General features: G+C 36.7%; 4 protein-coding genes across 8 annotated transcripts in view; 2 read left to right on the top strand and 2 right to left on the bottom strand.

The window, feature by feature from the left end:
- Positions 1 to 6,232, top strand: part of how (protein held out wings) — a 46,455-nt gene extending 40,223 nt beyond the window's left edge. For all 3 annotated transcript variants that reach the window (XM_029320040.2, XM_029320039.2, XM_029320038.2), the window contains exon 8: positions 3,005 to 6,232. The gene's annotated coding sequence lies outside the window, so the exon portion shown is untranslated. The remainder of the gene's footprint in view (positions 1 to 3,004) is intronic.
- morula (anaphase promoting complex subunit morula) lies at positions 5,954 to 10,844 on the bottom strand. Of its 2 annotated transcripts, none has more exons than XM_029319865.2 (9): positions 10,765 to 10,844; positions 10,289 to 10,655; positions 9,508 to 9,943; positions 9,154 to 9,392; positions 8,873 to 9,053; positions 8,427 to 8,652; positions 7,848 to 8,032; positions 7,141 to 7,686; positions 5,954 to 6,954 (listed from the first exon to the last, which is right to left on the bottom strand). In XM_029319865.2, the coding sequence occupies exons 2-9, from the start codon at positions 10,364 to 10,366 to the stop codon at positions 6,515 to 6,517; spliced, it is 2,331 nt and encodes a 776-aa protein (XP_029175698.1). In that variant the 5' UTR covers positions 10,367 to 10,655; positions 10,765 to 10,844; the 3' UTR covers positions 5,954 to 6,514. The 2 variants fall into 2 exon arrangements, with proteins under 2 accessions (XP_029175698.1, XP_029175699.1); XM_029319866.2 differs by having other exon boundaries at positions 10,289 to 10,566; positions 10,765 to 10,828.
- Positions 10,366 to 12,967, top strand: LOC114944114 (transmembrane protein 177). The gene is made up of 3 exons (XM_029319867.2): positions 10,366 to 10,726; positions 11,167 to 11,314; positions 11,387 to 12,967. The coding sequence occupies exons 2-3, from the start codon at positions 11,181 to 11,183 to the stop codon at positions 12,162 to 12,164; spliced, it is 912 nt and encodes a 303-aa protein (XP_029175700.1). The 5' UTR covers positions 10,366 to 10,726; positions 11,167 to 11,180; the 3' UTR covers positions 12,165 to 12,967.
- LOC114944042 (uncharacterized) lies at positions 12,169 to 20,754 on the bottom strand. 2 transcript variants are annotated; one of them, XM_029319762.2, is made up of 8 exons: positions 20,356 to 20,754; positions 20,178 to 20,265; positions 18,946 to 19,115; positions 15,076 to 18,865; positions 14,667 to 14,983; positions 14,234 to 14,263; positions 13,598 to 13,900; positions 12,169 to 13,507 (listed from the first exon to the last, which is right to left on the bottom strand). In XM_029319762.2, exons 1-8 carry the CDS (start codon positions 20,440 to 20,442, stop codon positions 13,484 to 13,486), a joined length of 4,809 nt encoding a protein of 1,602 aa, XP_029175595.1. In that variant the 5' UTR covers positions 20,443 to 20,754; the 3' UTR covers positions 12,169 to 13,483. The 2 variants fall into 2 exon arrangements, with proteins under 2 accessions (XP_029175595.1, XP_029175596.1); XM_029319763.2 differs by lacking the exon at positions 14,234 to 14,263.
- Positions 20,755 to 21,054: the final 300 nt, after the last annotated feature.

Here is a 21,054-nt window from a genome sequence, read left to right as displayed (position 1 = left end):
TACTTTTTTTTTTTTTTTTTTTTTTTTTTAACCAAAATTCTCACATAAACAGACTTGAAATCGTCGTTCAACACACACACATGTTTGTCCAAGACATGTAAATGATTATTTCAAGGGGCGGTAACGCGGTACGAAGCGAAGGTTTATGCAAGAAACGCGTCGATCTGTATTTTATATTCTAAATGTAAATTATTACAATTATTATTTTTTACAACAGATCAATTTTTCACGCGTTCAAACCATATTAAAAAAAAAAAAAATAAAGTAGCGACTCGCGAATACGAAAATGCTGCCAGAGATGGCATCCCACCCTTTACATATTTTTTATCTCACTAACAAGTATTTTTTTATTGTACAACATAATTGACATTCCTTATCATAGAGATGCAATTTCATTCATTATAGACTGCACAACTTGCACTATCTTTTATTTATATGTAAAATTAAGACTAACAATGATACTTTACACACATACACATTCAAGATTAACGCTGACATATACGAGAACCATTTTTTTCATACGAAAAAATAATTTTTTAATTGCTCACAATTGATTGTAATTTTTATAAAAACATTTGTCAACTATGTATTTTTTATGCGAGTTGTTTTTAAATAATATATACATACACATTTATATATTTTACATATATACAGCGTGTGCAAATTAAGTATGCTTATGCAAATAGTATTTATATTTTGTTTTGTTTGAATTACTCATCTTTATAAATGTATAGACTAGAATATTTTAGACTAGAAACATAATTTTTTTTCAAAATAATTTTTGATTTTATAACTATTATAATTATTTTTTAACATAATAACGAAAGCAATCGCGAATTCAGAGTAATTATATTCTCTTTATACTTCAATTTATATTATTCTGGCAGAAGAAAAGAATTTGCATTGTAATTACATATACATACACACAAATACGTATATAATACATAAAGAATATTTCAAAAATCGCGAATCAATTAATATTAGAAGGTTCTACGATAAAACTACATTTATTTAAATATTTAAATTATATAAATCACGAAAAAGATTGAAATTGTGATGAATTGGTTTAACTCGACAAGTCTTATTCCTAAACAAATTTCGGATTACAATACTTTTATGTGTAAAGATCCTTCAAAAAGATAGAAAAAATATATGATATTAATATCGGTAAAAATTAGAGTAAAATTAAAAATATTTTTTTTATTAAAAAAATTAAAAACTTAATTTTTTTCATACTTTCTTATGCAACTTTTGCGATCGTTTTTAGTTCTATTATTTAAAAAATTCACATACACACACAATTTAAATTAATATATAATATATATATATATATATATATTTACATATAAATAGAGAGATCTGTTTACAATAGCGTATATTAATAATAATAATAATATGCTTCTTAAAAAAAATGCCTGGAATTGTACTACAGATATATCTGTCCTGTATGGCACATGCAAAACACTCATGAGCCTCTGACACCTGCTTGCTGATGGGACATTAATCACTAAAGATCGATCAATGATTGGATACAATAATACTGTAACTTATATATATGTAATTTCGGAAATTTCGTATATATATATATACATATATATGTAATATCTTTCTCTCATTTAATCGGTGCTAATGTGGTGGCAGGTGCACATCAAAGGCTGCCTGTCTGAATAATTCATCACTGTAATAATAATATTCGGACATAACGTATACGTGTGTAATAATTATATTAACAACAAATAGCGATCTACTTTTTTTTCCACTTATTAAACGTTTCTTTTTTTGTTTCTCACTGACATCCGACGCGCACAGGCAGCTACATCTTAGCAAAGAGATATATAGCGTGGGGTAGATGCACCATATCAGTTTAAATAACCGGAAAATAATGTTTGTAGTCTCAGTGTCACTTTATCCTACTCGTTTCATCAATCAGAATTAATATTTTCGAGATCGAGTGCCTATTGAGAGAATAAAGTAATTTAGAGTTGCCGTTTAAAGTCGGGCGACAATATATATAGAAGTGGATGACTCCTTAACTTGAGTAAATCGCTCCGATGCGTGTAAGAATTGTTTCAAGAGACACCGATTCTATGTATCGTGTCCTCGTTCATTAGTGCATCTACCCTAATCTACGCGAATCATATCACTTTAATAAAATATGTGTGTCTATCGATTTACGAGCTCTGTAGCTGTCCTATGCGCGGGAAGAGACACACGATCTAATTGTCGGATCGATAGATGGACATGTATATTCATATATGAAAAAAAATAACAAAGTGCTTGATTTTACGAACTGACGACTTATTTTCGCGTGTCGTTGGATTATTATCTTGTCATGACGCGATACACAAGTCGAGAATGCTTTCACACTAATAATAATATTACAAGTAGTCGGTGCAAAGCAATGCTTCATCCCGGTCGAGCCTACAATTTCATACACGATGATATAATGACTACCCAAGTAGCAAACTGACGTCATTGTGACGTTTAATGATTCAGGTAGCAAGCTTACGTCATTTTGACGTCATGACATCATTAAATGTCAAAATGATGTCATTTTGCTACTTAGGGACGTTCAATGATGCCATTTGACGTCACTTTGACGTTTAATGACGTCATTTTGACGTTCAACGGCGTCATTTGACGTTTAATGACGTCGTTCGACGTCAGGATGACGTACGCTTGCTACCTGGGCAGCCAAGTAGCAAAGTGACGTCATTAAATGTCACAATGACGTTATTTCGACGTCTGATGACGTAAGTTTGCTACCTGGAAAGTTTAATGAAAGTCTTAATCATGAACGAAAATTCTAACAGAGACATAAGAAAACTATCATGCATATATAAATATAGAAATATCGAAGCGTTGCTTTTCACTAACTATGATTCTCTCAGCTAGCGAGCTAGATACACTTAATGTTAACTCGGTCAGAGTCATAATATCAGATTACTAACAAACTGTTTTTTCTTTTCTTTCTTGTTAACCCGTGGTTGCCCGTGGCCTGTAGGCTTGGAGTGCTAACAATGGATATCCACTCGCCCCGTGCTAACACCTGGACTCTGGAACAGCATCCCGCGATTCGATCGGTTCACCAACCAGCCGACCACCTTCGCCGTCCGTCCGCGTCACCAGCCCTGTTCGTTCGTCAAGCTTATCCATCATCCTGTATCCTCTTAATGTCTCAAAAAGACGATAATTATTTCTCTCTCGGCGACGAATCGTCGATTTGGATTCCGAGCCACCTCTTCGTCGTCGACGAATAATTAATATAATTAATTCATATATATATATATTAATTCATATACTATATATATAATTAATTCATATATTAAATCATTTTGCAGAACATTAGAGCGCTCGCATAATATATATATATATATATATATATATATATATATATATATATATATATATATATATTATTTGAACGCTAATAAATGTGAGATTCGACTCGATAATGGAATATATAAGATACATCTCTATATATAATATATATATTCCATATATATTCTTTTATTCTTTTGGGCGAGTAAACGCGGGATTCGAGTAAATTGAGTAGTTTTTAAAGACAATAGAGCTTGCCGGATATTTTTTATTTTGTCCCCCCTCGACGAGAGGGCAAATTATATCGCTTTGATATCCGAAGTATTTTATTTTCTCTCTCTTCTCGCGAAAATGAAAGAGTTGTTCGCGCTTTCTCCAGTACTTACGATTTTACGCTGACAGATCTTCGTCATCCTCGAAGGTCTGACAGCGCGAGAACATGTGACAATATATTAAATACAACTTAAACACGACGAGATTTTTTCTTTTTTTTTATAAAGAAGACGTCGAATGAAAAAAAGGAAAAAAAGACGCGCGTATTCGCTCTAAAGGCGAAAATCACAACCAGATATTATATGATATTTCCGTCTTCCTCTTTTCTCGTGTGTGCGACACATCACATTATAAAGAAGCTCGAAATTCTATATACAACTCTCTCGCATAAATGTGCCTTACATTTAATGTTAACATAGTGCGTTACTGTTTTTCTTCTATTTTTAATCTTGTTAAAATATATCGGTAGTCTATGTAATAGATTAGAACTGTGCAATCAAAATTCATCTTTTCAATTACATATACATACATATATTAAGCGAAAGAGAAGGGTAGAATAAAGCCACCAAATAGAGCAAAAGGTGACTTTTTTCTAGCAATCCATTTCGTTGCAAGCTATATATGTTAAGGAAACCTTGTAATCTATAGAATGTCCCGAAGAGAAGGCTTTAAACGGTCCGTCGTCGGACGCGGATATACGAGAGCTACATGTATATATATAATATTGTTTCAGCCAAAAGTATTAAAGAGAAATGCTAATCACAGAGAATATTTTAGATCATTGTCAATTGTGCAATACGTTGCTGAAGAAAGAAACAAGTTCTACGCGTTGCCAGGATGTTTGTTGAATAAAATTGCAAATTGTTGCAAGCATTTTCAATATTCGAGTTGCAAAAGCATTCAATACGATGTGAATATAATTTTTGTACGTATCGATACCATCAAAAACGACGGAACAAAAACAAATGAGATAGGTACCGATATTTGTTAGCGTTGCAAAATTATTAATTTACAAGGATCTTATAATTAGAAACAGTTATGTATGTATAATCTCTGTCCACACGTGCAAGAGTGTTTTGAGCGTGAGAGAGTGATTTACTTAAATATCGATTTACTTTTATCATATTGTATTAGAGTTGCACCACTTTTAGGTCTGCCATATTGTACATGTATAACGATTAAGAACGATTTCTCAACAACAGAAAGCTGCACGCGTTTATTAAATCCTATATATATATATAGTCATCCATGTGTCAAATGTTATACTCGTTCTTTCTCGACAGATATTTTTGAATTTTTATCCGAAGAGTCCCTCTTAGATACCAATAAATAGCTTGGTCCTTCGTGTATATATATATAATAAAAATGCTGGAAAAGCATACACACACATACAGCTACACATTAAGAGTGATCTGAAAATCTACTTAAGTCTTCACAACGTAAATATATATATATATCCGATATATATACATAAATATATATTTTATTATTGTACGTAAATAATTGATTTAATGAGAAATATTTTGAATATCATTGTCCTTTATTAGAAAGCGCGAATTACTTGCGCATTCGCGAGCGTGATCGATTATATTATATATAATATATTATTATTATATAATCTATATATTATATATATATATATATAATATATCTATTAATATATTATATATAATTCTAAATATTATATAATATATATAGAGATTATATAATATAATATATTATATATAAATCAGAGAGATATGTATACTCTTTATGTATATGCTGTTTAATACATGTATGCGCGTGAGAAACAAATTATTACACATGTATACATAATGTATTATACATATGCACTGAGACTCAGTTGAACATCCGAAAGATATACGAATAAATGCGCATGATTTACTTTTGCGAAATTGCAATTTATGTAATATATATAATTATGTGTGTGTATATATATATATATATATATATATATATATATATATAAAATTATATATATGTAATAAATATATTGTAATTATCTCTGTTACTTTTTTAAATATCTCTGTGACTTTTTTTAAATATTTGCATTTGTTGCAACGAAAGTTTATGTCCTTATACTGCAATAATTTCATAACAACTGTAAATTGTATATACTCTGTGTGTATATACATATATTTTTATTAAAAATTTTTCTACCGATTTATTTCTATTATCATCATCGCAAAAGTAAATTCCTGGCGTAATTTATTTATACCCTGTTATATTTATAAATATGTATACAGATAAGTTATATAAGGAATATATATATGTGCAAGCAATCTTGTTAGATCTTATATGGCATGCGAATTTACATTTATTATTCTATAGTTATATATATATAGTTTTTTTGCCGAAATTTATTATATGATAATTTTTTAGTTTCATATTTTATTTTAATGTTGAGATGTGCAGGATATATGTGGCAATATTAATGTATAAGTGACAATGAGATGCTAATCTATTTTCTGAAATCTCGGAAAGATCTGATTATTGATGTGAATCATAAAATATTACTGTACGCTACTTACGAAAGAAAACATTATGATTTGCAATAAAAGTGCAAATAAGAAAATAGTTTATACAACAGACATGTATAAATACTATGATAAACGGCAATAAAAATATTTTTTCAATACTCGACAAGCTTCTTTTGACTTTCAAAGGAATTGAATAGGATTTCTATTTTATAGTTGTGTACACGTGTGTTAATTACTTATTAAATTGACATTTTATGCGAAATATATTGGAATACATCATTTATACATAAGCTTTATTTTTCTGTCAAAAGAAAAATCCTTTTATATGATAAGAAATCGCTCTTAAATATAATATCACAAATTATATTTTTTTATCGTTACACAAACTGTACAAGTTCATTTAACGAAACGTTAAGAATAATGTAAAACAATAAAAAAACTTATGACTTCGGCAATCGATAGAAACTACCGGATAGCAATAATTGATGTTCCCTGACTTTCCTGTCCAGAAATTGCCTCAGTTCCGGTAAACCGCATTCGACGGCGCCCGGTCCTTGAGACGCAAACATCTTCAGCATCTGATGAATCCTTTCGATCGGCATCGAATCTAGATTCGTCAACATTCCGACGATGTACGACCAAAAAACTTGCAGTTCCTCCTCCCTCTGGTCGCTGGCCGAGGCCATGACGCTTTCGGTCTCCTCCTCCTCGACGAGGTCCGTTGACAAACGATTCTTGGACGTACTCTCCTCTTGCAAGATATAAACATCATTGGTAGTTTCCCTCAGAAGACCCTGCGACACCCAAAACGTCATCTTACGTCGTAAAACGGTCGCCGGAGCGTGCATCACTTCCGCCAAGTCTTGCAAAGCCCATTCATCTGCAATTCAACTTTAATTAGTGACAATAGTTCTTTGTTCAGCTGAAGAGTTTGGATTTGCTCTTTTCAGCCGAACTGGTTGCGCTAGTTCAGAGTTTATTTTTTATTCCACATTCAGCTGAAAAGAACGGACCTAAACTCACTGCTTGATCACGCCCGATGATAAATCGGCTACTATGTACTTACTTTTATCCTGAAAGTGCAGGATAATTGTCGCGTGTATCGGCGTAACGTTTATGTCCAGCTTTCTATCCTTCAATTCGATTTCCAGGCTCACATTTCCCAAGTGAGGTTTCCAGCAGAGCGTCCTGTTTCCCTTCAAGGCCTCGAACGCCTTCACATACTTGTTCAACTGATTCTGCACGACGCTCGGTAGCTTCAATTGCCAGTCCTCCTTGAACGGCGGCCAAAATTGCGCCGACAGGATAAGAGCGGAAGTAGGGAAGAGCTCCCTCTGCAAATTATAACTGGTGTCGGAGTGGATGTTGCCGTCTATCCTCTTCGAGTCGTAAACGTCCTTCAGCATGACCTCGCAGTAGTGCAACTGATTCTCCCCGAAGCGTCTCTTTAGCAATTCCAAGTGACGTATCTCCCGTTCAGTGTGATAGTTCAGTTGCGATAACAATCTGTCGGCCAGCAAGGTGCGGTACTCGTTCACGAATAGATCCTGACTGCCGTAGACGTTCACCAGGGTGGAGATTATGTCCGACACCTTGCGCTGCGTTGATTTAGCTGAAAGGACGAATCATTATATTTAAAACTGAAGCTACATATTTAAAACAAGCTATATATTAAAAACTGAAACTATATATTTAAAATTGAAGCTATATATTTAAGACTGAAGTTATATATGTAAAACTGAAGTTAATTTACAATAAAATTTCGCGGTTTACCGGGATCGGCGTCGACTGGATCTGGCATCCACTTATCCCAGTCTTCAGTCTCCTCATCTGCGGAGCCGTCGTCCAGCTGCAGACACTCGCCCTTCACCAATTCGTCGGCCAATTCACTCGGCGAATCGTCCAGCAGACTGTTCACGACAGAACGTACAGTGTCTTCTCTGCTTCTCAAGTAACTCCTGAAAAAATCAAGGTATTCGACAAATTGAATATAGATCAAAGACATGTAGGTAAGAATCTACAAGATGTCCCATAAGGAAATTGCTGAAACTAATCAGCTGTCATTTTTAATTCATGTAGTTATTGAGAAAACAAAAATTGTGTTGGAAAGAGGAAAGTCTGCAGTTTTTAATGGATATAAATAAAATATTTATATACCAGTTTATTTTATTGATAAAAAATAATAAAAAAGTGCTAATTATCACATCAAATCTTTCAGACTTTCCTCTTTCCAATACAATTTTTGTTTTCTCAATAACTGTATGCATTAAAAAATGACAGCTGATTAGTTTCAACAATTTTTTATGGGACCACCCTGTACCCTGTACATGCTGTAAGATGCAGAGATCTCACTTGATAGGTTCCGTTACAGCTTCCAAGAGAACTCCCGTTGAATCCAGATGCTTGAGTGCTTTGATCGCGGCGATGTAAGCCGTCACTATATCCGGGGTGTTCACGCCGGGATGCAGGAGTCGCGTTTTGATCGCTTCCTGCAGATTCTTAACCAGGACCTTCCGTTGATCGGTTCTTTCCAGGCAAATTCGGAGATCGTCTACTGCGGGTTGCGACTCTGGATATTCTGGAGAAAGATATCATATGCAAACATATGTTTTTATAAATAAAAAAAAATATATGAAATATTTATATTTCAAAAAAATATAAAACTATTTTAATATATTTAAAATAAAATATAAAATAAAAAAATATAAAATATTTATATTTTTTTATAAATATAAATAAAATAACTAAATATATAAATAAAAATATGTATATATATAAATATGTATCATTTTTTGTACCTATTATTATATTGAATAGATGATCGATCCTTATCTTGGTATATGTTTCATATAGAAAATGAAATAATTTTTGTTTAAATTGATATATAGCACTTTGAATTTCGTTACTAAGTGTAACCGCTTTCGAAAAGCCACCGGAATAGATTCTTGTAAGCCAGTTCATGACAACAGTTTCGAGCCACTAAAAAAATGAAATACATCATACATGCAGCTCTCATTATTGTAAATATTATCATAAATTATAAAATAAGATTAATGGAGAGAGATAAACATTCACATACATTTTGTAATGAACTTAATTGCGATACATCAAATGTTTTGTCGGATGTTTGAATCACATGATTCTCTATACGGATATGAATCAATGATGTGAGTACATTTCCTACGAGTCTCTCCAATAATTTCAGCTCGATCAGCTTTCTGTTTGTCTCGTGGAACATATAAACAATCATTTGGCACTGGCAGTTGTTAACTCCCTGGGCACATCCGCTGCACCGAACATCATTAATATCTGATATATCTATTTTAAAACATATATTTATAATTTATACAGCAAAACATATATATATTTCACTATATATCACAAGTTTTGGATAAATCACAAATGTGAATACATTTGAGATAAACGAGTTTACCTTGCGACGAGTTGTCCAAATTGCAGAATACATTGAAGGCGATTTTATAAAACTGCTCTATGATACGTTCGTGATACAGGGGTAATTGACTGAACAGTGTAGCTCTGATGATGAGCTTCAATCGTGTCTCCATATCACTTTTGGTGCCTGATGGATCCGCATCATTGTTCTGTCTTAAATATTCCAACTTTTTTAGAACAGGTAGAAACTTTGTGTAATTAATATACAGATCATCCACAGCAGACTTGAACAATTCAAAGCCCCGTTGGCTGTTCTCTGTATTCTGGAATTTTTCCCAGAACGCTGGTGCCACGTGCCAACAGATGTATTGCTCCACATGATCAAGAACAATGTCTTCGACAAACTGTGACAGCTTCAAGACTCTCACACTTTTCACAAGATTCGCAAACTCCTCCTCCGTGCATTCTTCTTCAGCCTGCAAAGGAGAAAGGAATAATTCATTTTCAAAATAAGAAAACAGTCATCAAATTAACAACTGTTGAGTGTTCAACATATCTGTGATTAAATTAAGAATATTATATATAAAAATTAAAAATATGAACAATATTAAGAAATTAACAATATAAAAGAAGAATATAAAGAAATTAACAATATAAAAGAAGAATATAAAGAAATTAACAATATAAAAGAAGAATATAAAGAAATTAACAATATAAAAGAAGAATATAAAGAAATTAACAATATAAAAGAAGAATATAAAGAAATTAACAATATTAAGAATTAAGAATATAAAAAAATTAATAATATATCAATTAATTACATGTAACAGCTTCCCATTAAGCAGTGGAAAAGCGCGTTCTATGCGAACAAATATATCTCCTTGGTCCACTTCTGTCATGTTTACATACTAAATAGCTAAAGACTACTCTTCTTGTGGTTTAATTGCACTGCGCTGACCAATAATGGTCTAGTTTTGTCGATCAAAAAAATTCTGAAGATGAGAGTTCTCCTTATGTTGAAATAATCTTGCTGTCAAATGTTGAAGACTTGATGAGGCTTCCCAAAAATAAGCTTCCAATGGAAGATTCGCGCTAGAACCTAAAATGCGTCCAACTCTAGATTAGGTTAAGATTGGGTCTTGTCGTGGCACGTGTGATAATTCTTCGAGGATTGTGTATACACTATATCTACGAAAGGAAAAATTATTTTTAGAATATTTAGATATCGTTGTTAATTTGTACGTCAAGTATTTGTCAACGTAAGTATCGCATCGAATAATAAACACAAGCTTTTTACATTTTTTGCAACTGATAGCGAGCAAATCTTGAAGCACAGCTGATTTAGATGGCAGATGTAATAAACAGACAGGGATACAATAATTAAAAAAAGTTTTGAATTAATTTTCCAAGATTTTCGACTTATGACATTTTTGCAAAAAATAGAGAAAAACAGCACATTTATACATAAAATAAATATATTGTAAATAAATATATTTATATATATTATGATAAAATATATGATAAAATGTATATATATTATATTATAATAAAAAAAAATATATAATAATAATATGTAATATATAATAATAAATATACATAAATATATAATAATATATATATTATATTATAAAGAAAAAATATATTATAATATATTAACAAGTACCAAATTGAGGAATAAACTGTATAATTTCATTTTCAGGGCTCCGTAACAAGATGAAGATATTTTCATTCCGACACAGAAACTTGGTTTTTGGTGTAACCGCAACTGTTGTCGGATGCTGCACAGTTCTCACACCGCATACTATTCTTCTAAATCAATACAGATATATAAGAGCCAGATACTATCAGTAAGGAGATATCAAAATATTCACTCCGAGTCTAAAATTTAATTAATGTATGAACTTTTCTCAAACCTACAGAATTGACAAGGAAGCACCACTGGGTTCTAAGATGCATCAGACGATTCAGGACGTGATGAACGATTTAAAACTACCTGACGATGTTAAAAGCCTCATAAAACCCTTCAACGCGTTTGGGTTTGATTTGTTTCACGCTGGGTCGCTCTACACCAAGTACGGAGCCATCCTAGGTATACCAGTCAACTTCACCAACGCGGCGGAGCAGCTCCGGGAGAACTTGCAGATCCTGGAGGAGCCGATAGACTGGACGCGACAGGACGCGAAGAGCTTCCTGAAGTCTACGACGCTGTCGGAGAACGCGCAAAAATTCGCGATAGCTAATGAGATTCTGCGAATCCAGACAGAGGAGCCGCTCTTCAGCTCGTTTCTTCTAGGTGTAATCATAGCAGGCTTCTGGACACTTTATAATTCTATAACATACAAGTACAGTTTACACAGAAATGTAATAATGTGTCGCACCCTCTATTCGAGCTTCACCCTATGTGGTATCCTCGCGTGGTTTGGTATCAAGGATTACAGAACTTATAATCTAGACAGCGAACACGATGAGGCCCTGTGTAAGCTAGGGCCTGAGTATGTTAAAGGAGGACAGGAATTTTATGAGAAACTGTTGAGCAGGAACAGAGCTCTGAGGTCTCTCTTGGGAAACGATGGAAAACGCACCTACACAGCTTATGGAAATGAGCACACCTTCTTAAGACAGAGATACGTGCCAATTTCTCACAGAAAAGCCTTCTTCGATTTGCGTTTGAATAATTTGAATAATAATAAGGTGTGAAATGTACTTATGAAAAAGTATCTTCTTGTTTAATTAATTGCAATTCAATTCCATTTTGTAAAGAATGTAATGATAGTTGCTTCCCATTTATATCAAAACTTAGATAAATCTCACTTTTGTCTTTCTTCAACATCCATGTTAAAGAAAAACAGAAATGAGATTTATCTGAGCTTTGGTGTAAATTGAAAGGAACGGATGAGTCGCTTAAGAGACCTATAAATCTACGTGATTACATATACAGGATATTTTCCATAGAAAATTGCTGAAACTAATCAACTGTCATTTTTTAATGCATACAGTTATTAAGAAAACAAAAATTGTGTTGGAAAGAGGAAAGGCTTTTACAAACATTTTATTTATATCCATTAAAAACTACAAATTTTCCTCTTTTTAACACAATTTTTGTTTACTCAATAACTGCATGCATTAAAAATTGACAGTTGATTAGTTTCAACAATTTCCTATGGGACACCTTGTATGTACATACATATATTGTCATCGATGTCGATGTAGATAATAAGCTGTCACTATTTAGAGCATATTGTATTTGTTATACGAATATATATTATCAATTATACACTATGTATATATACACATTGTTCCTTAGATTAGTTTAATTATATACAGGCTGTCTGACATAAGATGTTACACTGAAAATATATAAGTAGATTTTATTAGTTGGAGACAATTCTCCAATGAATTTCAAGTAGAGTTTACTTAAATAAAATTTTAATTTAAGGTTTAGTTACAAAGATACATGATAGCAAAAATTGGAAGCGTGCAAAAAATGAGTCTCTCGACATTTTTGCTGAGAAAAAATCTTCACATAACGAGATCTACTTGCATATTTTCGGTATAATTTTATGTCAAACACCCTGTATATACTTACGACGCCTTAAGTCCTTAATGTATAAAGTTAAAAGTACATATTTCGAACACGAGTGTCTATAGAGCAGATGATTATACTTTACGCACAATGAAAATCACAGATGAGGACATCTTTTATAAATCATCTATATTTGTATAATATCGTATAAGCCTTATCGCGCGCGCATATATTATATATATATTCTATTAAATTAATATTTATAAAAATCTATAAGAGCATTACATATTTTAACATATTTTGTACAATTCTCTTTCGCTTTCTTCCTTATGTATATATATATATATATATGTATATATATATATCTCAGACTGAAGATGCCCACGTTATATTATAACGACGCGTTATAAAATTCTACAGAAATATAGAAATCGCGTCAAATCGCCTATGGAACATTTGTGCACCTCTATATAGAAAAGTCGTACATTTCGTACTATGAAAGACCAAGCGAGCCAAACTGAAAGAAAAGAGATATGTAGTATCCGTCACATAATCTTGCTACGCTGTATGTGAAAGATGTTATTCTTGCATACATATTTTTGCTTACCAGAGTGAGTTTGTCCTCCTCCTTCTTAAGTATCTTTGTAGTTTGTTCCTGGTCGAACTTGACAACAGCAGCGATCACTCTGGCGAGCACCATAGTCTCCCTTCCCATCATGTATTCGAACAGAATATTTCTCAGGTACTCTATCTCCGTGGAGTCCTCTAGCGTGTCGTGTCGGAGTTTCACCAGTTTCCTGAGCTCCGCGATCTCCCGTCTTTGGGACGTCAAAGTCTGTTGCAGAGTGTGAATGGAACCAGTGCTGGTTTGTATCGCGGCCATCGCCACCCGAGAAGTGCTCTCCAATTCCTGTGTGAAATTTCAATTATGTATTCAATTATTCTATTCAATTATATAATTATAATTAGGTTTAGTTATTTAGATCTACTTAATTATATCTTCATTTACTCTGAGCACTCTAGATATATTATTCCGTAGCAATTGCAATGCACATGCAGGAGAAATAGCCAGAAGATCGGTTCTTTTCAGCTGAACTGGTTACGATAGTTCAGAGTTTATCTCTTTCTTTCCAATATGGAGTGAAAAAATAAATTCTGAACTAGAATAGCCAGTTCTGCTGAAAAGAACAGACCCAAGGTAAGTGCTAAAGAAAAAGAAACGAAAAGAAATAATAAGCTTTACCTCGGAAGCTGCTGCAGTTTGCACATCAAGCTGAAAATAATGCGAAAACAAAATGCAAATTAAAAAATTAAATTAAATTCAAAGAAATGCGTACGATTTCTCGCTTGAAAAATCTGTATATTCGAATTATCCACGTGCGCTAAATCAAATTATAACAGATCTGTCCCTTTCAGTTGGCTACACTAGTTCGGACTTTACCTCTCTCCTTCCAGTGTGAAGAAAAAAGATAAAAGGTCTGTTCTTTATAGCTGAATTGACTTCACCAGTTCAGAGTTTATCTCTTTCCTTCCAATATATGAAGTAAAAAGGATAAACTTTGAACTAGAGCAGGCAGTTCAGCTAAAAAGAGCAAACCCAAACTAGTGCAGTTAGTTCTGAAAAGAACAAACCCAAACTCTAAACTAGCCAGTTCATCTTCGACTAGTGAACTGACCTTCCTCTCGTTCTGCCATTCCTTCGTCAGCTCGTTCAATTCGTCCTCGTGCTTACTTTGCAGACTATCTATCTTCTGCTGCACTATAGCCTTCCACTTCTTCTCCAACTCCTTGATCTCGTTATTTTGCTCATCCTTAATCTGCGCAATCGTCTCCACCAGGCGATCGATATCTTTTCCCTTCTCCTCCACTGCGTCCTTGTTCTCCAGGACAAGGCTCTCAAGTTGTTCAGACTTTTCCGTCAATTCGATCTGACAATCCTTCAGCTGCTCCTTATACTGCTGCACAAGATTCGACTCGTAATTCTGTTGGCGGTCTACAAAGATCAAACGCTGGTCATTACACACTTCAAAATTGTTTCATTTTACGCACACACATCTTTAAAAAAAAGAAGAAAATATGTCCTACCAAAACGCTTCTCCAACGCGGCCTGGAGCTCCTCTTCTTTATCGTGCAACTGAGCTTGGAACTCCTTGACCAGCTGCTTCAGCCTCATCCCTTGCTCCTCCTCGTTAGTCTTCAGCTCCTCCTTCAGCTGATTAGCCTGCGCCTTCAGCTCGTTACTCATCAGCGTCATCTGCGTCTCCTTCGCTTGGAATGTGATCAACGCCTCGTCGAGCTGCGCCTCCAATCTCTTCTTCTCCTCGTGCAATTTCTCGTTCTCCAGCTGGCACTTGGCGTCATTACGAGCGACCTCCAATTCGTCTCGCAACGCGTCGTTCGTCCGGGTGAGGGAACCGATTTCCGACTGCAGAGCAGCAACTTTCTGCTCCAAGGGCGCAACCAAACTTCTCAGCGAGTCGACTTCCCTTCTTCTCTCGTCGACCTCCAGCGAGAACTGCCTCAGGCTCCCGATTTCTTGCAGCATGTTGGAAGTTTTGTCCTCCAGCAGCCTGATCTCCTCGTCCTTCTGCGTCAAGGAGTCCTTCAAGGCGTCCAATTCCGTCGACGAGTCTCTGCCAGATTGCAGGGCGTCCAGTTCCGAATGCAATCTGCTGTTCGCTTCGCGCAGAGCCTCCAAGCTGGATTTCTTGGACTGCAGATTCGTTAAAGTGGTCTGCAGCTCCGCGTTGTAGGAGTCTGCGTTCTCCAACTCGACGATTCTATTCTTCAAGGTCGCCTGCTCGGCGAGAAGCTGTTCCTTCGCCTCTTTCAAAACGTTGCCATTCGTCACGGCTGCATCTAACTCGGAGACCCTATCCCGCAGCTGGCTGCTCCGCTCTTCAAGTTTCTCCGCGACTTCTCGCAATTCCCTCTCGCTCGCCGCCAGTCTTTCATTCAGCGACCCCAATTCCGCCTCTTTAGATTCTAGTTGCGAATTGACAGCTGTCAAGCCACTCTTCAGCCGGTCCGTCTCTTCATTCCGACTGTCCAGTTGAGATTTGTACGATTCCACGTGCTCCTTCATCGTATTCCGCAGTTCTTCAAGGTCCTTCTCGTAATCCTTGATCCTCTGCTTCAGAGCCTCCTCGTTCTCGCAGAGCCTCTGATTGTGACTCAGAAGATCGTTGTGCTTGTCCTTCAGATCCTTGTTCTCCAGGGCGACCTTCGTCAGCTGAATGTTCTCCGACTTCAGCATCTCGATTTGCCTCTCCGAGGTCTCCAGCAACCTGGAGGACTCCGCGTGCTTCGTCTTCAGCTCGTCGAGCTCGGCGTTCGCCTCTTCGATAGTCTTACTCTGCCGTTCCTTGATCATCTTCAGCTTCTTCAGCTGCGCGAGCTTCGTGCTTATCGTCTCCTGCAGTTCCTTGTTGTTCTCCACCAATTCCGCGGTCTCTCTCGCGTGGATCTCCGTCGCAGTTTCATACTCCTCCTTCAAGGTTAGGTTGTCCTTCGAGGTTGACTCCAGCTGCTCGTCGAGCTTCCTCACCCGGTCCTCCCTCTCGGCCAGGTCGTCCCTCAGGCGAGCGAGCTCCGACCTGGAAGCGTGCAGCTCGCCTTGAAGAGCAGCCTTGTCGCCGCTCTCCGACTTCAGCGAGTCGATAACTTCGGTGGCTTCGCGCAGCCTCGCGTTTAACTCGTCCACCTCCTTGAAGACACGACCAGCTTGGCTGTGCTTCTCCCTCAAGTCGTCGATCTCGAGCGACAGAGTGTGATTTACGGCCTCGAGGTTCTCCAAGGCTCGCAGCCGCTCCTCCAAGACGCAGACCTCCTGTTGCGACTGCGTCAACTTCTGCGAGGCCTTCTCCAAATCGTGTACCTTAAAAGTAAGATTGTCAATTTCGGCTATCAATTTATTGTTCATCGCGTTCAGCTCGTCACAGCGGTCATTCTTCAAGGTCATCTCCCTCAGCTGCTCCTTAGCCTGTCTCAGTTCCGCCTCCAGCGTGACCTTGAGATTCGCTACTCGCGTCAGTTCCGACTCCAGTTCCATCTCTTTAGAACTGTTGACTTGTGCAAACTGTTCCAGGTTCTTCATTTTCGAGTGCAGGTTATTCACTTCGGACTTGAGCGTCGCGTTTTCTTCCTCGAGCTTCAGGAAGGACCCGGCGAGGAGCGCGTTCAGGTTGGACATTTCGGCTTGTCGACTTGAGAATTCTTCGCTCACTGTGCTTCTAACAATCGCACAGTCCTTCTTCAGACGTTGCATACAATCGTTGTAATAGACCAGACGGTTGATCAAGTCGCTCCTCTCCTTCTTCAGCAAACTCAAGGCCGAACTGTCCGCCTGGACCTTATTCTTAAGATCGTCGATCGAGGACCTGCAACATTCCAGCTCGCTCTGCACCCCACTCAATTCCGCCTTCTTGTTCTCCAGCTCCCTCTGCAGCTCGCAGACTTCCGTCCTGTCCTCCAACTTGTCCTTGAGAGACTTGATCTGCGTCTCCTGCTCCGCCAGTTTGTGCTTAGCCTTCTCCACCATGCCTGTATACTGCTGTATCTTCCTGTTGTAATTCTCGCATACCTGGTCCCGATCGATCAACGCGCTCCTCATGTTCTCCAGCTCCTTGTCGACGCTCTGCACCGTGGCCTGAAGTTTCTCGATCGTCGCCTCGGCGTCCTCCCTAATGATCTTCTGGGCGCTGTACTCCTCCTTCAGCTCCTCATATATCTCTTTGTAGACCATCAACTGGGCATTCAGTGCCTCCTTGTCGTGTTTATATTCGACGTTTTGCTTCTCCGACTCGTCCAGCTTACGCTGCACTTCTTGAACTTCCGTGTCCTTCTCCCTCAAACGTTGCGTTAACTCTTCCAAGGTATTTTCATCCTTCCCCGATCTGGTTTCCTCGCCATGATTGACCATTTCGACCTTCTCCTTCGCGTCCGTTGCATCCTTCTCGTGCGACTTGCCCAGTTTACTCAATTCGGTTTTATATCTTGTTATCGTGGAGTTCAATTTGTCACTCAAGCTGTCCCTATCCTCGACCGTGTGTTTCAGCTCGATCTGCAGCTGTTTGATCTGCTCCTCCTTCTCCTCGAGTTCCCGGTGCACCGAGAGTTTGTTCTCGGCCAAGGAGATCGCCGATTCCTCCTCGCGTTTGTGCAAAGTGGCCACCTGCTCCGTCAGCTTCTCGACCTCGACACGAGCTACATTTAATTCGCCCTCCGTCGCGCTTATCCTCTCGGCGGTGGAACTCTTCAGCGCCTCGTGATCGTTCTCCAAAGCGTTCTTCTCCTTCATCACCTCGGTGAACTTGTCCTTATTGCGCTTCAAGGACTCCTTATACTTCAAGACCAGATTTTCCAATTTCTTCAACTTGTCCTTCAGCTGTGCGTTCTCCGTCGACAGAGCGGAACTCTCGTTCTCGTTAGGCGACTCGTTACTCAGGTCGATCAGATTGTCCTTGGAGTTTTCCTTTTGCTCCTCTGACACCGAATTGTCCAGGGTTGGTCCGCTCGTTTGTAGTAATTTCACTTTTGTGTTTAAAGTACTGATAATGTGATCCTTCTCTTCGATATCGTTTCTTAGCGCTTCCTCCAGATGCGCCTTCGCTTGTTGCTCCAGTTGACATTGTTCCTTCAGGTCGGTTATCCTCCTCAGAACCTTGTCCTGTGTCTCCACTAACACAGACTCCAGTCTGCTCTTCACTCTGTCCAATTCGCGATAGTGAGCAGCCAGATCAGTGTATCTACCGCGATATTTGTGGTATTTCGCTTGCACCTTTCGATAAGCGGAGTATAACTGATCCTTCGTCACCCTGTCAAGGTGAGGACTGATATTGTCATCTACTTCGCTGGCTGACTGATCCATGTCCGACTGTAAAAGGTACAAATTGTTAGTTTCTGCGAAAGAATGACAAGCCACTTGTCGATGGATGTCGAAGTAACAAGACAAACCTGTAGATGATATAGATTCGAAGGACTCTCATACATTGGAAACAACGAGGACGCGTCACTGGTGACACTGCTCACCGAGGATCTTCTCGAGATCTCTGCGAGATTCGGAGATGGCGACATTAGGTCAACATTCTGGAAACTATGCTTCGCTGGAGTGTTCTTTGGTGTTTCTACAAGTAGAAATATCATCTTAATTTAAATCTATAAAATGCAATACCAAATATGTGATCACCAAGAGAACAGAACACTTATATAGCCCTAAAATATGATTTAATACTAGATGCCATTTTCAATGCTGATTTACAATCCTGTCTATCTGCGATGATAATGAAATATAAAAAATTAGATTTGCACTATGAACTACAAATGCATATATTATACTAAAATACTAATTAAAATAATTATGAAATATATAGAGTGTCTCATAGAAAATTGCTGAAACTAATCAGCTGTCATTTTTTAATGCATGCAGTTATTGAGAAAACAAACATTTTTAATGGATATAAATAAAATGTTTGTATACCAGTTTATTTTATTGATAAAAAGTAATGAAAAAAATGCTAATAATCACATAAACTAATGATAAATATTTCCAACAGTGCCAGATATAATAGCAACTATTAAAAGAATCGTCAATAACATTAAAAATGACATGTTAAAAAGTTTTTACGAGTTTTCTTAAAAGAACAGAATTTTGTATAAATTCAAATGGTGTATAATTTAAAAATATTTATCATTAGTTTACATATATGATATTAACACTTTTTTTATCACTTTTTATCAATAAAATAAACTGGTATACAAACATTTTATTCACATCCATTAAAAACTGCAGACTTTCCTCTTTCAAACACAATTTTTGTTTTCTTAATAACTGCATGCAAAAATAACTAACAGCTAATTAGTTTCAGCAATTTCCCATGGGACACCCTGTATATATTCTATAAATAATATAATTTTCTATATTTTCTTTCTCTCTCTCTCTGTTACATTATAAATTTCTAATTTATACTGCAAAATTCTTTCTGTTATATTATAATTTTTTCTTATAAAGATATCTTGATCGAGGAAGATCCAAGCAACATTTAGAGGCTTTCAAGGTGTTTGAAATATCTTATATTAGGGATTATTTAAATATTTTGTCTCCGGTGACTCATCCCAAATATCTGAAGCACTCCGAAGCTCTAAACCCTGAACAATTCTTGTCGAACATCAAGCTCATGCATGCTCACCGTCTCCATCTTCTGTCAAACTGAAATTGTCACTTGACGCTGACACTTCCTGAATGGAGCTGTTGGACAGCGCCGGCGACACTACAGCCTGGAAGAAAAGGGCAAGGACAACAATGAGGAACAAAAGACACGACGAAATCGACGACAGTCATTTAAAATGTCAAATGTCAAAGCGAACCTGCGCCAGCTGTTGCACGCTTGCCTGCAACCTGGCGGGTGACTGCTTCATCTCCTCCGCCAGCTTGTCCTTGAATTTCTTGAACATCCTGGCGTGTATCGCGAAACCGCAGCTAGCCTGATAAGCGCGATAAGCGTCCGGGATCAACGTGGATCGAGGTCGGTGACGGCAAGCGCAATCTGTTCTACGATGATGATGAGCATAATGCGACTGGAGTCCTGTGTCCGGGAGTTCCCACTCCTCGAGGACGCTCCTCGCGAGCGAAATCGGATCGGTCGATGCGAAGAATCGCGTCCAGCTCTACATTATTTGATTATGTATGTATGCCACATATGTATGTACATCGACCGCCATTGTGGTGTGAGTGGTGACGTCATTTGACACTAGACACCGTTTTCAATGCCGATTCAGGTCGAATGATGATTTACAATTCTATTTGTGATATAATGAAATTTAAACAATTAGATTTGGGCTACAAAATACAAATATTATAATAAAAATTATAATAAAAAATACTAATTAAAATAATTATGAAATATATATCTTCAATAAATAATATATGTTAATTTTTCTGTTATTTTATAAATTTCTAATTTATACTATAAAACTTTTTCTGTTATATTATAATGAAATGAAAAACGCATTTACTAAAATTACACATAGATATTATTTACAATGTAGATCTAAACTTCTGTCATC

This window comes from Nylanderia fulva, unplaced genomic scaffold (assembly GCF_048542155.1).
Source record: "Nylanderia fulva isolate GAGA-0341 unplaced genomic scaffold, ASM4854215v1 Scaffold20, whole genome shotgun sequence".
NCBI lineage: Eukaryota > Metazoa > Arthropoda > Insecta > Hymenoptera > Formicidae > Nylanderia > Nylanderia fulva.
This window is presented reverse-complemented; position numbering and strand designations above follow the sequence as displayed.